General features: G+C 33.1%; 1 protein-coding gene and 1 long non-coding RNA gene across 2 annotated transcripts in view; one reads left to right on the forward strand and one right to left on the reverse strand.

Moving 5' to 3' along the window:
* The first annotated feature begins 1,214 nt into the window (after positions 1-1,214).
* Positions 1,215-3,780, forward strand: LOC149413563 (uncharacterized). Its single transcript, XR_016304182.1, has 3 exons — positions 1,215-2,573; positions 2,860-3,156; positions 3,357-3,780. It is a non-coding gene; the product is annotated as an uncharacterized LOC149413563 (long non-coding RNA).
* A 9,119-nt stretch (positions 3,781-12,899) lies between these two features.
* Positions 12,900-16,174, reverse strand: part of LOC149413564 (uncharacterized) — a 39,716-nt gene continuing 36,441 nt past the window's right edge. Inside the window, exons 11-12 of the mRNA XM_089644391.1 lie at positions 15,038-15,226; positions 12,900-13,139 (exon numbers count right to left, since the gene is read on the reverse strand). Coding sequence (XP_089500517.1) covers positions 12,955-13,139; positions 15,038-15,226 — 374 coding nt within the window. The 3' untranslated portion in view covers positions 12,900-12,954. The remainder of the gene's footprint in view (positions 13,140-15,037; positions 15,227-16,174) is intronic.

Raw genomic sequence — 16,174 nt, forward strand, 5'->3', positions numbered from 1 at the left:
TATCATCTCTCGATAGCGATCCATTCACCGTAACTGTTGCTCCAGCCTCATTTTCGAAAAAGTAAGGTCCAATGACTCCGCTGGACCATAAACCGCACCAAGCAGTCACACGTTGAGGATAGAGAGGCTTTTCAACAATAACTCTTGGGTTTTCCGAGCCCAAGATGCGACAATTTTGCTTGTTGACGAAGCCACCGAGGTGGAAATGGGCCTCATCACTCAAGATGATTTGCATTTGATTCGCTCAAGTGAATTTTAATAATTTCAATGCGTTTTTGAAGCGTGTATCGTTCCATTTTTATTAATGGCGTAGTTTCTACTTGTCAAATGTCAAAAAATGACAGTTTCAAAAGTAACATCTACCGAAATAGCGGGCAATTCAAAATAACACCTCTTATTGGAAAACCCTTTATATGCCTAAATTTTACAATAAAAACAGAAAAAGTGTTGGCAATCACCGCACTATCGATGGCCATCTCCACTAAAATCACATTTTTGATAAAAATTCCAAAAGGAACCGGTTTCAAAAATAACCGGTTTCGACCCCAAAAGATAAAAATAATAAAATATGCACTATTGACCAAAAACTCTCATATATGGGTAGCCGACATTTTGATCGTAAACATAAAGATTGTAAGCATAAGATCATATGTAAAAAGATCGTAAGTATCATTACACACAGACACTATTATTTGCTTACAATCATTTGCCTATGTTCATTTTGCTTACGATCATTAGAGAGTTATGATCATTTTGTTTATATCATATATGCATTATGCATAAAATCTTGTGTCTCTTAATGACTATTTATCGCAAATGAATTCACTAAAAAGAGATTAGCTCAATATTTTATACATATTTCAATCCAAGGAGTACGCAGTAACAATGTTGAATTAAATTAAATACATATTATGTGATATACAAAATGTATTCATGATTAATATAGATAATGTAATGTTGACCTTATTCTGAATAGCAAATCAACATCAACTACACGAATGTAAACTTTTTTTAAGTCAAACTGCAATAAAAACACCATCTGTATGTATTTTTAACTTAAGAGTAAAAAAAACTTACAGTACTATACTTATAAGTTGGAAGGTGGCGTAAACATGAACTAACGCTATATCTTTATAATTTAATCTGGCAACGACACCCGATATCTTATAATGATATTTGGATGATTTGTATAGCGCCGTTTTTGTACAATATCACCTTAAGGGCGCTGATTATGTCGTAGACGACAGCGTCTTCCGCTTTTGCCAACTTATACAAGTAGCACTGTATTGTCAAAAGTAAAAAAAACGGCAAACACAAATTATTTTTAATGTCTTCATAATTTAAAATGTATACATTTGAATATAAATATTACTTCTTACCATAAACATCCAAATCAATAGACTTGCCCTAAAATTTCGACAAGCTGGAGACAAACGTGACCATATTTTTGGCACCGGGAGGGTTCAAGAATGCTTATGACGTCAGTCGAACATTGAAACAATCAGAGCACGCACAAAAAAGGTAAAGTTTAAGTAAGGCAAAGGTTTGCAGCGCTGTTCATTGTGGGACTTTTCTGCGCAGGATCTGAACGTTCGACGCTAAAATTGAAAATTGAGTGAAGTGGATAAATTATAGTGCATTTGTAAAAGTTTTAGAAACGAGCCCCGACTTTTGTTTACCTGATTTGGGATATATGTAATTCATCAGCAGATTTTATTTTTTAAGACCGAATGGTGATATTGCAATGCGAGTTGCCTGTATACAGTCAGAATCATTTATTGACAAATCACCAAAAGTGGGATCCTCCGTGCATGTTGGTTTGTTTCCCATTCCTTGATTGGCTCGTCTATTGATTTGGATGTCTACACTTTTCACAATAAAAAATACAATACTTCTTTTTGTAAGTCACTTAAATCTAATGGATAACAGCTACCAACTGCTGCTACCTACCATTACATAACAATGACAGAATAATATTTTTTTATTTAAGTTATTGTAGGACAGACTAATCAACCATTTATAGTACAAGATTTCATATTTGACATTCTTCACCTTTAAGGCCCGTTTATAATAGGAATAAGCGGTAAGAATAAGCCGTAAGGCCCTAGGCCGTAGAAGTTGGAAGATAGGAAACCTGTGTATCCGTTTATAATAGATGGCAATAATCTCTTATTTTTTTCCATAACCGAAAAGATGGTCCAACTTTAACTTTTGCGGTTACGGATTACAGAAAGCTGAGATATATACCGAGATTTATGTATTTTCGATCGATACTCTATGGATCTACTATTTGACAAGAGTGGTTAAATTCAGGTTTATTCATGTATTTGACAATCGAATCGAACAATAATTTTGTGAACAAGTATTTACGCGGAGTTAGATATTTTACCGAATTTTATATATAAATTTGCTGAAGACGAAAGTGATAAAAATAATGGATATAAATGACGCAGAATTGATTTCTTGGGTCGAGCAATTTCGTCATTTATATGACAAGAAAGAAAAAGATTATAAAGACCGAAATGTCGTTGAAAACTCCTGGTTATTTATTGGTAACAAATTGAAAGCATCAAGTGAGTGTAATACAATATGTTTGATAAATATTAATACTTCTATATATTATTACTAACATCAGAGATTTACACATTTTTTATCGTTTTGTATGCGCACATAAAAAGTTAGGTTATTTTGTTAGGGAAGGCTCTCTAGCTCCTTATCTTTTTAAATGTGAATCAATTGATACTTTAACGTATAAGTTTCAATTAGTTTAAGTGCGCTGAATACACGTCACATACAATTTTATATAAAATAATCTGGATGGAATACAGTTGTACAAACAATTATAATTATTGCTTCTAGGTTCTGAATGTAGATTGCGATGGATTGCCTTGCGGAGTCGATTTGCAAAAGAACGATGCAAATTTGAACGATCTGGATCAGGAGCATCAGGTCACAAAGAATGGCCACTAATGAAAAATTTATCATTTTTATACGAATATGTAAAACGACGGAAAACATTTGGTAACGTCGAGTTACCAAACAATGATACTGAAAATGATTCTCCAGATTTTTGTGATGAATCACTTACATACGATGACATTCAGTTCCTTGATGGAACATCAAAAGAATATGTGGAAAATCTGGACGAACAAACTGGTTTGTGATTTTATTTAAAAATTTTATAATATGGCTTTATAGATACTATCATCAGACACTTTCGGTTGTAGCAATTATGTTTATGTTTGAATGTATAAAGTAAAATTGAGAATGATTTTATACAGCTGATGAGTGATTCTTCCATCTATAATGATTTGTCTCGATTATAAACATAGTAATAATACTAATTAAATTTTCAGTTACGCTTGAGGGTTTTGGTGTCATACCAATGGACGAGACCATAGAATCTGTAGGCTGCACTCCGAGAGCAACAAAACGCCCGCGCTCCAGATCCACACCATTAAATGAACAAAATCCCAACATAGCATCCGTCCAAGCCAAAATGGATGAAGCCGTAGAAGTTTTCAAAAAATTTGTAACGGACAAAAACACTTTGAGTGTAGAAGAAAATTCATTGCAAAACTTTTGCAATTCACTATATGCTGATATGAAAAATATAGAAAAAACTAATTTGATAAAGTGCAAAATAGAAATTATGCAAGTAATTTCCAAATATTCTGAGTAATACATATTGCATAATATGTATTACTCAGAATAATTGGAAATTTATATATATATAATTTTACATAAATTGTATTTTTTTTCTAAACACGATCTGTACAATTTTTCTTCAAGTGAAAAAAAAAAAAAATAAAATAAAAGACAATAAAAATTGCTATTTTTTTTTAATTAACATTTATTATTAAAAAAAATATAATAATTACAAAGGCGATGTCTGATCTGTCTTACATTAAGGATACATTGAGTTTTCATTTATTGAGACTTCAGTTTACTAGAGTGTAAACGCATTAAAAACTTACTAAATCTCGATATCACTCTGGTCTGGATCCTCTTGAAATATGTGCCCACTGCCAAGGAACTGCCCCTTCATGCAAAAGATAATGTGCCATGCTGTCACGTAGAGCGATCATTGATCTTGATGGATTATTCGCACCCATGCGTCCTATCCTTTGAAAACCACTATCACTTTGTTCTTCTCGAAATAAGCCTTCTGAAATTTGACCATTATCTCTAACAGTGTCACAAAAATTTGAAGGGCAATACACTAGTTGTTCGGCATTTTTTTCAGAGATTCGCAGAAAATTGTGTAAACATATTGTGGCAGCGGTAATCCTTTCTACATTATCAACTTCGGCAATGATACTATTTCTCAAGATTCTCCACCTAGATGCTAAAATGCCAAAAGAATTTTCTATTGTTCTCCTTGCTCTTGATAATCGGTAATTAAAGATTCGTTTTTCTTGATTTAAATTCCTTCCCGGAAAAGGTCTTAAAATGTATGGTTTTAGAGGAAAAGCCTCGTCTCCAACAAAGTAATACGGAAAATCAATATTTGTGTTCGGTAATGGTGTACCTGCTGGTAATTTTATTTTACCGGAGTCCAAACCTCGGCCGAAGGCTGACTCCGAGAATACTCCACCATCACTTTGCGAGCCATATGCTCCGATGTCTAAAAGTGTGAATATGTAGTCAGCATCACAAACAGCCAAGAGGACTATGCTGAATGTTTTTTTATAATTAAAAAAAGCAGTTCCTGAATTTTTAGGTGCCTGAATTGTAATATGTTTACCATCGATTGCACCGCAGCAGTTAGGGAGATTCCATTGCTTATAAAATTCGTTGGCTTTTTCTCTCCATTCTTCGACTGTCGGTTGTTTGCAATATATGGGACTAAGAACATCCCATATTGCCTCGCAAGTTTCCTTTATTATTACATGTGCAGTGGTTTTTCCAATCATAAAGGACCATGCAACTACTTGCAGACTGCAGCCTTGGGACAAATGGCTAAAATAATATAAGTACATTATTTTTTACATCAAAATGAATAAATATAATTCTCAACATTATAAATATTAAAAGATATTATCACTTACAATAATGTGATAACTAGTCTATGTTCCGGACTTAAAGGCTCACGTCTGCTTCGCTTTACTAATTTGTGTTGTAGAAGTCCTAACAATTTATAGAAATTGGTCTGCGACATTCTTGTATATTTCTTAAATTGATCGTTGTCTACTGTCGCCATGTCTTTAAACAAATTATGGAAATGTCCTGTTTTCTTCCTTTTATGATTAATGGGACGCACACTCCAACGCCGTTTTTTCCTTATTTTTTTCGTCAACTGTGTGTCTCCTATTGCAGCGTATGCTAGTCCCAGAATTGACAAAAACATTCCGCATGCAACAATATCTGATGAATCCATCGTTTCAATATTTATTTATATAAAACAATATTACTTTTATAAGATGGAGGAAGAATATACTCTCGGTTGACAGTTGACATAGACAAGTGACAGCGGCATAGTCACTTCTATGGACGTATTCTATTCTATTCCTATTTCAATTATAAACGACGATCTTAAATATTACGGATTACGGATTACGGCACCGGCTTATTCTTACCGCTTATTCCTATTATAAACGGGCCTTTAGAAAGATTAAGGACGGGATGTTTCGGAGAATTTGAACAATTCTTCAAATTTCAAAGTTAATATTCAAGTTCAGTTATTATTTAAATTTTGTCAAGCAACTAGCCTATAATGATAAAATAATAGAACTTGAATAGGACTTTCACAGAACCCGAAAATGAACATTGAAATTTGATAAATTGTTCAAATTCTCAGAAACAACCCGTCCTTAATTTTCAAGTTCTATGAGAGATTTTTTCAAGTTATATTATTATTTCAGTTCTTTCAAGCAACTAGCCTATAATGATATAATAACAGAACTTGAATAAGACTTTCACAGAATCTGAAAATGAACTATGAAAATTGATGAATTGTTCAAATTCTCCGAAACAACCCGTCCTTTTAAGGTTTTTTTAAAGAGTAATTAATTATATCTACTGTTTTATTATAAATTTCATTCATAGCAACATTCCCCTCGTCATGCTATGCTGTGCTAAAATATATGTTCTGCCATGTGGTATTGTGAACAAGGCATGGTAACGATACTGGAATTAATTATGTTTTTAAGTGAATTAAGTTATCAGGCTTGTAGCCATAGCATTCCAAGTGGAATGGACGAATAATTATTGTTTTAAAATAATAACTGTTTTGTTATCCACTCGAGCGAGGGCTACCCAAATTTAGGAAATGAATTTTATAAATTAAAATTAACGATTATATTTAATGATTTATTTTTATTTTTTATAAAACATAAAAATATGGGATATACGGTGAAATCTATGTGGATTAATTGGCTTTAAATCGCAGTGGCGGCTCGTGACTTTTGGGTGTACTTGAGTGCATTACAAAAAAATGGCTTTATTGAAATCGTTCTTTTTTGCAAGGTTTTTGTGTTAAAGTGATTGATTAAGTGATATATTACAAAGTCGGCTATAATTTCAGACGGTCCTTTTATCGTGAGTTGTGGTGATTAATATGTAAAAAAATTTAATTTGAATATATGTATTATTTTCAGAGATATTGCGGTTTAAAGCAAAATCCATTTTCTCGAACGGGACACTATTTTCGCCCGGTTGAAATGTGTTCAGATTTGGAGGTATAATATTATTTAAATCGAATGGCTGAACGAAAACTGAACACTTGAAAATCTCCATCACTCGAGTGGCTGTACGGCGATATATTGTTTGTTATTTTTAAATGTTGCCTGAAAATTTAATCATCAAGTCAACTGTTTATTTGAGCATTTAAATTAGTTTTTTGGCTGGAATGTTAATTTAAGTCAGAGGTTCCCAAACTTTTTTGCACCGTAGACCACTTGGCAAATTTATTTTTTTCCGTAGACCCCCTGTCTGCCGAATATTGAATTTTCCTAAAACTATTAACGTCCCATGTGATAATCATTTATTTTTTTCCTAAAAGATTCCCTTCCCTTGCCTGTCCTACAACCGGGTGGCGATATAGTTCCTCTGTTTTTGCATTGTGCAGACAGGGGCGCCCTTGTGAGGTATTACACCAAATGAAAATGGAGGATAATGCAGGATAAGCAACGGGAATTTCTTTCTGTAGATAGCCCTACAGAACTGCCCCTTAAGTTCTTTGTTAGCCTTTATTCCGATCAGTTCGTCTTCTCATACGATATCCGATTCTTCAACATTCCATTTCCACAGTCAAAATGTCCTCAAACTTAGTTTTGAAGTCTGTGTGAAGTACATCTTCAATGTTGAACGTCATTATTACCCTGGACATTTTTCAAAAACAAGTTGGGGAACTAGGAAAATTCGCGGCTTCCAATATATTAATTCTGACGAGAAAAGGAACGTAGACTCTATTTATATACCTCAATAAACAACTTTACGATATATAAACATACAAATATCAAATAAGTAATTTCTTAGTCTATTATTAGTATTACGTAAACAGTGTTATTTGTGTTAGGTGTATTGTATCATTTACAGAACTCCTAAATATTGAGTTGAGGTAAATGGGGGTCCGCTCGTATGTACCCCCATTTGAATCTCGTGGACCCCCAAATTTTTTTCTCGCTGACATAGACCCCCAGCAAACCGATATAGACCCATATAGACCACTTTGGGAACCTCTGATTTAAGTGTAGGTAAAAAACCCCTTGGATCTAACGAATCATGTCATGAGTTGTATATACACATAGAAAATACAATGCACAAAATAATGCTATAAAAATTAAATAATACATAATATACCTAAGTACTCACCAAAATATTGCATTTGAGAAAAAAATACTGGCCTCAATTAAAGAATCTTATTTTAGCTACCTTCAAAATAGAATATGCACATAAAATTAGATTTAAGGCGATGCACTACGTCGTGTAATATTTTAAATTGAGCCGCTATCAATAACAACCCTTACGTAGATGGCGATAAGGTTTAAATTCCCGCTTAACACCATCCGCCTGTTTTGATTTATGCAAGAAAAAAGCATGGCCAAAAAGTGCCTTTTATTTTATTTTGTGGATGTTCAGGCATAAATATTTAATTTTTTTTCGATCATTTTATAAATAACTTAATTTGCCACATTATACAATAAAATCATAACCGAAAATTGGTTCGTAAGTAGGAAATTTTGAACTTTAAAGCAGTTTTCATAGGCCTTATACATTATTTTTTTCTGGTCTTATAAAAAGACTCGTCTAAAAAATACTCGATTATTTCAAATGCCAAGATGTATTCTACTCGCAGTATTTAATTAAAGCATCTGAAACATTTCTAGGCGACCAAATTTTCAAACCAAAAACACATGATTTTGCATTACTACGTATGGCATCGCCTTAAGTTAGTTTAAACATTAGACTATGACGATATCATTTACTCCTACAGTACTCTTTCAGTAATCCACCACTCCATTATCTGACAAAAGTAATATAATTCGCCGTTATTTGTAGTAGTTGAAAGCACAGAATCAAGCTTTATAATTCGACAGTATTCGTATGTCGAATTCAGTAGTTTGCCGCATGTCTAAACTCGAGTGCCAAGCTTTATACGCCGATAGGTTAGGTTATCTCACTCTTACACACTCAGTTACTATACCGCCATTTAGCTTTGACAGTCTTAGCTAATCTGGACGCTAAACCTGAAAAAACTGGTTGACGATTCCGGTAGGAAAAATTCCATGAATTGTAGAAGCAACCGTGACAACAGAGTTGTCACCCAACTTGTTAGAATTACCTAGTCCGTTTGTTTTATCCAATCAATCGTCCTTCGACTTCATCCGCAGAGTCTTTATCGGAAGAATACTTACACGAGAGAATATTTAGAGTGGTTGGATAAATATATCTGTACATTATCGGCTACGTCTGCGTTTTCATTTATCATGTCAAAATGCTACAGATAGTGTAAATAAAAATGTTACATTTACAAAGCAATTATTTTTTGTTAACGTTACCACCCGATAATACCATATTATATCCTGCCACTTTGAGACCGTATTGTGTTAAAACCACAATGTAAATATTTAGTTAGAATATTTATTTTCAATTTTCAACTAATTGTAATCATAAGAGTTAATAGATAAATCTAAAACATATACAACTGAAATAAATATATGCATACGCAAATATCAGGTCTGCTTTTTCGGGCATACAAAATTTTTAAGAGAAATTGACTCTCGTTCATACTAAACTTTCCATTAGATTGTCTTCAGACACCTCTGGTATACTGTTCTGATCAATCGCAACATACCTCCTACCAGATGTTTCAAGGTGGCGATAACACAAGCAACAACACTATTTAAGATACCATATGGTATCCGCTGCCGTTAATGGGTTAACCTTAAACAAACATTTTAATTTTACGAAATTTAGTTTGTTTTTACCAAATAAGTGTTTTATTTTTTAGCATTTTTGTACGCATGTACTATAATCCGCCGCTTTAACTAATTGGTCACTTGCCCGGTTTTTGGGGTGACAGATAAGTGAAAGAGTACTTAAAATTAATTCAATTGTGGGTTAAAATTTTACATTTAGTTGAACTATACAGGGTGTTCGGGCGTAGAGTGCACAAACTTCGGGAGATGATCCTACATGATGGTAGAAGTAAAAAAGATTAGAAATTTTTTTCCAAATTTTAACATTTTAAGGTAGTTTTCAGGTACAAAAGTTCAATTGTTTGTATGGAGAAAATAATATTCTTCTATGAAAAAATATTTTTGTACGGAAAAAAAAAACAATGTTATTTCTAAAAAGTTATTTATCTTTTTTACTTCTAAAATTTTTTATTGTTACAAAAATGTTAAATCAGAGAAAAAAGGCCCCTTTTTACACCACATGTATTTACAAAATTCCATACATAACAATAAAAGTAGGTACAGAATATAATAAGAAACTTAAGAAATGAGATCAAAGTTGTATAAAGTTATGAATATTTGCACCGTTGAATTAATACAAATTGACTTTTACAGACTACTAAAAATAGCAGTGTCAATAAATTAATGACTTTTAAAAAAAGTATACATTTATAAGAAAATTAAATATAAAAAAAAATATAGTAATTTTGACATGAACCCTAAATAGTATATAACCCTAATATGTGACAAAGTCAATAATAATAAATAAAAATTTATTGACTTCATATATATATTTTTTCAAAGTAATTTTTGGACACAAAACTTAGGTGGGTGCTTTGGTTTATTTAAATAATTTAAAAAAAAATGACAATTTAAATTTACAAAATATGCACCGAGTAATAAAAAATGTATAAAACATAATAATATTAATAATTTTTGTACATACCGGGTGTATCAACACATATCTGAAGGATTTTTGTACATACCGGGTGTATCAACACATTTCTGAAGGATTTTTGTACATACCGGGTGTATCAACACATTTCTGAAGGATTTTTGTACATACCGGGTGTATCAACACATTTCTGAAGGATTTTTGTACATACCGGGTGTATCAACACATTTCTGAAGGATTTTTGTACATACCGGGTGTATCAACACATTTCTGAAGGATTTTTGTACATACCGGGTGTATCAACACATTTCTGAAGGATTTTTGTACATACCGGGTGTATCAACACATTTCTGAAGGATTTTTGTACATACCGGGTGTATCAACACATTTCTGAAGGATTTTTGTACATACCGGGTGTATCAACACATTTCTGAAGGATTTTTGTACATACCGGGTGTATCAACACATTTCTGAAGGATTTTTGTACATACCGGGTGTATCAACACATTTCTGAAGGATTTTTGTACATACCGGGTGTATCAACACATTTCTGAAGGATTTTTGTACATACCGGGTGTATCAACACATTTCTGAAGGATTTTTGTACATACCGGGTGTATCAACACATTTCTGAAGGATTTTTGGAGTAAAAAATGAAGATGTCATTTTGCGGACTGATGATTTTTGTTTTCAATTAAAAATAATGCAACAAAAATTCTATCACATATCGCCTCTGGGTAGTCTAGCGGGTCACGTGATACGCACTCCATCTCATTCTAGAATATACCGAAGAGATGAGGCAGAGCGCGTATCATTGCGATGTGTGACAGTGTGATCAGTGTTAGAAAAATGTTTTTTTTTTACAGTAACTGCACACAGGAGGCCCTGAGAAAAATAATTTCCCTCAGGGCCTTTGTCATCTTTGGGAATGCTGTGTTGTGGGTCTTTTCAAGGAAAGGAAGTGTAAGGAAAAAGTATGAGGGGCTGGTAGGAATCTGAGGGTCCAGTAGTCAAAAGGTCTCCCTCAATCAGTCTCCTCAAGAAATCTCACCCCATGAACACGGGCACCCCTGCTAAGTCACCAAAGTAGCGTACCATTTGAGGCGACCTATGGCAGAGGTGTTGGTTATCCGACAAATGATTCTCGGGGAGGCGGTACCGATACCCGACTCCCAAATTTTGTTGCATTTAGTTGAAAAAATTTATCATCAGACGACAAAATGACATTTACATTTTTAACTCCAAATATGCTCTGGTATAACTAGTTAAATTCTTTGAGTACATTTTGATACATCCTGTATGTTAAAACCGGTACAATTATTATAAGTTACCATTTGTTTACTACATATTTGTAATTTTATTATGTAAATGAACAGATTGTTTTTAACCGCTAACTTATTTACATTTGTTAACCAACTGGTTTCGCTTGACCCAATCTTCATCAGGGTAACCTTGGCGAATAAATGTAAATAAATAGTGGTTAAAAACAAATTTTACGACTCGTTTAATTTTAATACGTTAAACCACAAAGTGATAGCTTTCTAAGAAAACAGAGATTTTATTTTCAGTATTATATTATATAATATTTTATGGTGATTTATTTTTGGGGTTACCTCCCGCTTTAGCCAACAATTCGAACAGGATTACATTGACATTGACAGGCAGATGTATAATGGATGCTGGACATGGCAAAAAGGTATAATACCCCAAAAATAAGTCACTTTTTTACATTCGGCCGTGAAAACCTCAAATCATTTTTTTTTTATTAAATATACAAACACATTACAATAATTTACAAATGTAGATATTTCGAGGCTGATTGCGAAAAAATTAGAAATTTTTAACAAAAAATTGCCCAACTCAATTGAGAAATTATTTCTCGTGTTTGAGTTGGGGATCATATATATACATGGTGTCCGGAAACTCGTAGTACAAGCCGGAAACTGGAGAATGTATACCACACGGGGAACCCAAATAAACATAAAGTTTTTTGATTTGAGCATTTTTATAAAAAAAAAAAAAACAAAAATATATATTTTTCGGCTATTTCAGGGTTCAAATTTTTTCGTCATTATTTGTTTTACTTTTAAATTTTTAAATAGTTTTAATTAGTTGGGTACTTTGATCTTCAGTAATAATTTATAAGAATTTGATCAAAAAAAAAATCAACTTCTGACTCGATTTACTCGAAAACGAAAGCTCAAATCAAAAAAAATTGTACTACAAAATCGACTCCAAATGTGATGTAGATTCACCAGTTTCCCGCTTGTACTACGAGTTTCCGGACACCATGTATAATATTTGTAAAGAGAGACAAACGTTCCCGGGTTACGAATAACCTAATAATATATATATATATCTTTCCACCATTATAAGTGGAAAGTTTTGCTTGTGCAATGATGGAGAACTTTTCTAGCAGAGGATTAAACATCTGGATCGGAACCCGATTCATTTGTCCACTTAGCTACTACCTGATATACATACTACATAGCAAAAATAACAAATTAATACAATAATGTACTTTGGTTTTTCATTAAATCATAGTTAAAAATAAAAAGTTTTATTTTATATAATAATTTAGCATAAAAATATGAAAAATAATAGTCAATTTATTTTTAATTTTTTATGGCAACATTGAAATATTTTTGGTCAATGTAATTATGCTGAAGGGGGTGGTGTTGCCATGTAGTTAGGTTGAAGACAAGCCCTAAGAAAGTGCAGCATGGCAACGTCGAGTAGGTTGAACATGACATCTCTATTTATGAGGGAATTCTCGATTGACATTGTGAGCATTTTTAACGCTGCGGCAATCTCTTCTCTTCCAAATATGGTGAACAGGATGTCTGTAAAGTACATATCATTTTTATTAATTTTAAAATGTCTTGTTTGACTGAGAATTGAGCCCTTCTACTCAGGAACTTGAGTCGACAACTATTTTGTATATTAACTGCTGTAATGTCATACAATTTCAGAGAATTGCTTTTGTGTCTGCATATCTTGATTACCACCAGAAGTGGATAGAATGTATTGTCATCGACAACGAGTCTACCTGTCGAGTTTCAGGTCGATCGGATGTCGGGAAATGGGTTAATTTCCGATTCCAAGAATTACATTCAATCATTACCGAAAACAAAAGTGAAATTCAAATAGATTCATTTAAAAATGCTAGCAACAAGTTTTAAAGTATAAAAACCCATGAAGAGATATTGCTAGACCACATTGCCATAAAGCAACTGCGGCGCACAATGGTAGTGTTGGGTAGGTTTGTATTAGTACTCAAATAAGGTGAGGTGTTAAGTGTGAGGCTTGATGCGAGGTGTGAACGGGACAAAAATAAGCAAAAATACTGTACAGCCAAGTATATTTTCATATCCTGGAATATAGCTCTAATACAAAAATATCGCGTACATGAAATGTATCTACACAAACACCTCACCACCTCAAAACATTTTTAGTAACACAAAATAAAACACTGTAGTAATGAAGACTGCAAAGTTCTTCAATATACAGACGTTAACTTGAGGAAGAAATATAGCAGATTCGGTAATGTTATTTAAAATTATACATAACTTAATCGATAGTCCTGATCTTCTTCAACGCCTATTATTTCATGTTCCTAATCGCAACAGCAGACAGTCGCGTACTTTTAATCTCCCTCTTTGCAAGACCAATTCCAAACAAAACTCATTTATCTACAGACCCACACATTCATTTAACTTAAATTATTACCATATTGATTTTTTAACTCGACTTTACGCAATATAAAACAAAAACTCACTAATCAACATAACTCAAACTAGAAGTTCAATCCCTATATATTCCCGTCCTTTTCCTCTTAATCCTAATCCTATGTTTCCTCCTCCCCCCCCCTTTATTTTCACATTTTGTAACTAAATAAGAAATTAATTTAAGAAAACACCTCTATGACATTGTACACTATTCATCAGTGGAAAGTTCATAATTAATTATATTATAACTAACTTACAAACTAACTAACCATCACGACGGACCGCCAAACAACTCGGTCTTGGCACACGCTCCTTGCCTCATTCACATTAATACATACTCTTCTATTATTCTGACTCTTAACATGGCCCGACTCGAGTATCTGATTCACTTGATCGTGCCATATCTTCCTCGGGCGTCCCCAACTTCTGCTACCATTCGCATTTGCATCATATATCCTTCTTACACTCCTTTCTTCGCTCATTCGCTCTACATGCCCAAACCATCTAAGCGTCCCTTTCTTAATCTTACTCATTACGCTTACATCCGCCTTGTACTCTTTGCGGATCTCCACATTCCTCACACAATCATACATGGTTTTACCACACATACGCCTCAGGGATCTCATTTCAACAGCATTCAATCTACTTTCATCCTTTCTTTGCCAGTTCCATGCCTCACTTCCATACATCAGGGTAGGTACCAGCACTCCATTGTGGACTGATAGCTTCGCTTCTTTGAACAATTTTTTATTAGCGCCAACTGCGTTCAGTCCTCCATTAATGGAGTTACCTGCTATATTGTTATATAATTACAGATTTGCTGTCAACTTTTCGTAAAATATATAAATAAATACAAAGAAAAATAGTTGGGACAAATGTATTTTGAGGTGATGGATATATAACTTTTTTGCTATGGGACATATTCAACACCACACAACGGATACAAATCTTGCGTACCCAGTAGTAGGCATCTCCGGCACACCAGAGGTTAAAAACAATATTCAAAAGGTTACCGGGAATTTTTTGGATCAGAGCATCGCTAATCTGTTCAGCGTGGATTTCTTGGAGTGGTTCCTCCACTTCTATCTTGACGGGAGTCTCCTCCAAGTGTTTGGACAGGCTACGGAAGTTACCAATGATAAAGTCTCTCAGCCAGAAGTTAAAGGTGTTTAGGTTTTCACGGAGGATTTCTTCAACGACATCTGGAATAAATAAACGACAATAAAAAATTCTACACAAAATATAATTTTTTGTAGATTTGAATGGAAATTAATGTCGCTACTGACTTAATACTAGTACTGGGCGTTGACAATAATTCCATCCATCATATATTTAAAAAAAAAAATTTTTTTTTAAATATATTTCTTTTATATAAAAACATAAATATGTTATACTAAGAAAACTAATTACAATAAAAATGTTTTCTTTTTAACGTAACTACCCAATTCAATAGAAAAAAACGTTTCTCGTGTTTGAGTTTCGGAGTAGTGCCATTACAATATACATAGGGTAAAGAAAAGAAAGAAAGTTTTTATTTATAAAGTAAGAAATAAACAAAATGTATAAAGCATGATAACAAAAGTATAGATAATGAAAATATACTAAAATAGCAGTTACTAAATTAGATACACAGTAAATGTAAATAAATTTAAGAATATATTTATTTACATTTAACATTAATTTAAGAATAGTAGTAAAATAAAAATAATATTATTACATTTCGATTAATAAGTAGGTAGTAGGTGGTATAAGTACATGGAGTTATTTTATTCATTTGGAGTAAACGGAGCTGATAATATTGCAAGCGAAGGTACATAATAAATTGCGACAATAAGTTATTGAGAAATCGATAAAGCAGTCAAGTCCATAAAAGTGGACTATAGATTGTACGAAAAAAATTGCGCACTCATTTAAAGACTTCCGATTTTATGTCCGGGTTAAATTTTCCCCATAGGAAAAACTAAACCCTTCCACACACTTTTCCACAAATGATCATCTAGTCAATCAACATTATGCAAGTGCATTATATAAGCAAAATAAATACAAAACAATACAAGAACAACACGTCAACTCACACAAAGATCAAATGGGAAAATAATTCACCGACTCCAGATATTTTCATATCAGAGGGTTCGGCTCGGTAGAACTCC

Source organism: Hesperophylax consimilis, chromosome 21 (genome assembly GCF_061612785.1).
Source record: "Hesperophylax consimilis isolate HC1 chromosome 21, BYU_Hcon_1.0, whole genome shotgun sequence".
NCBI lineage: Eukaryota > Metazoa > Arthropoda > Insecta > Trichoptera > Limnephilidae > Hesperophylax > Hesperophylax consimilis.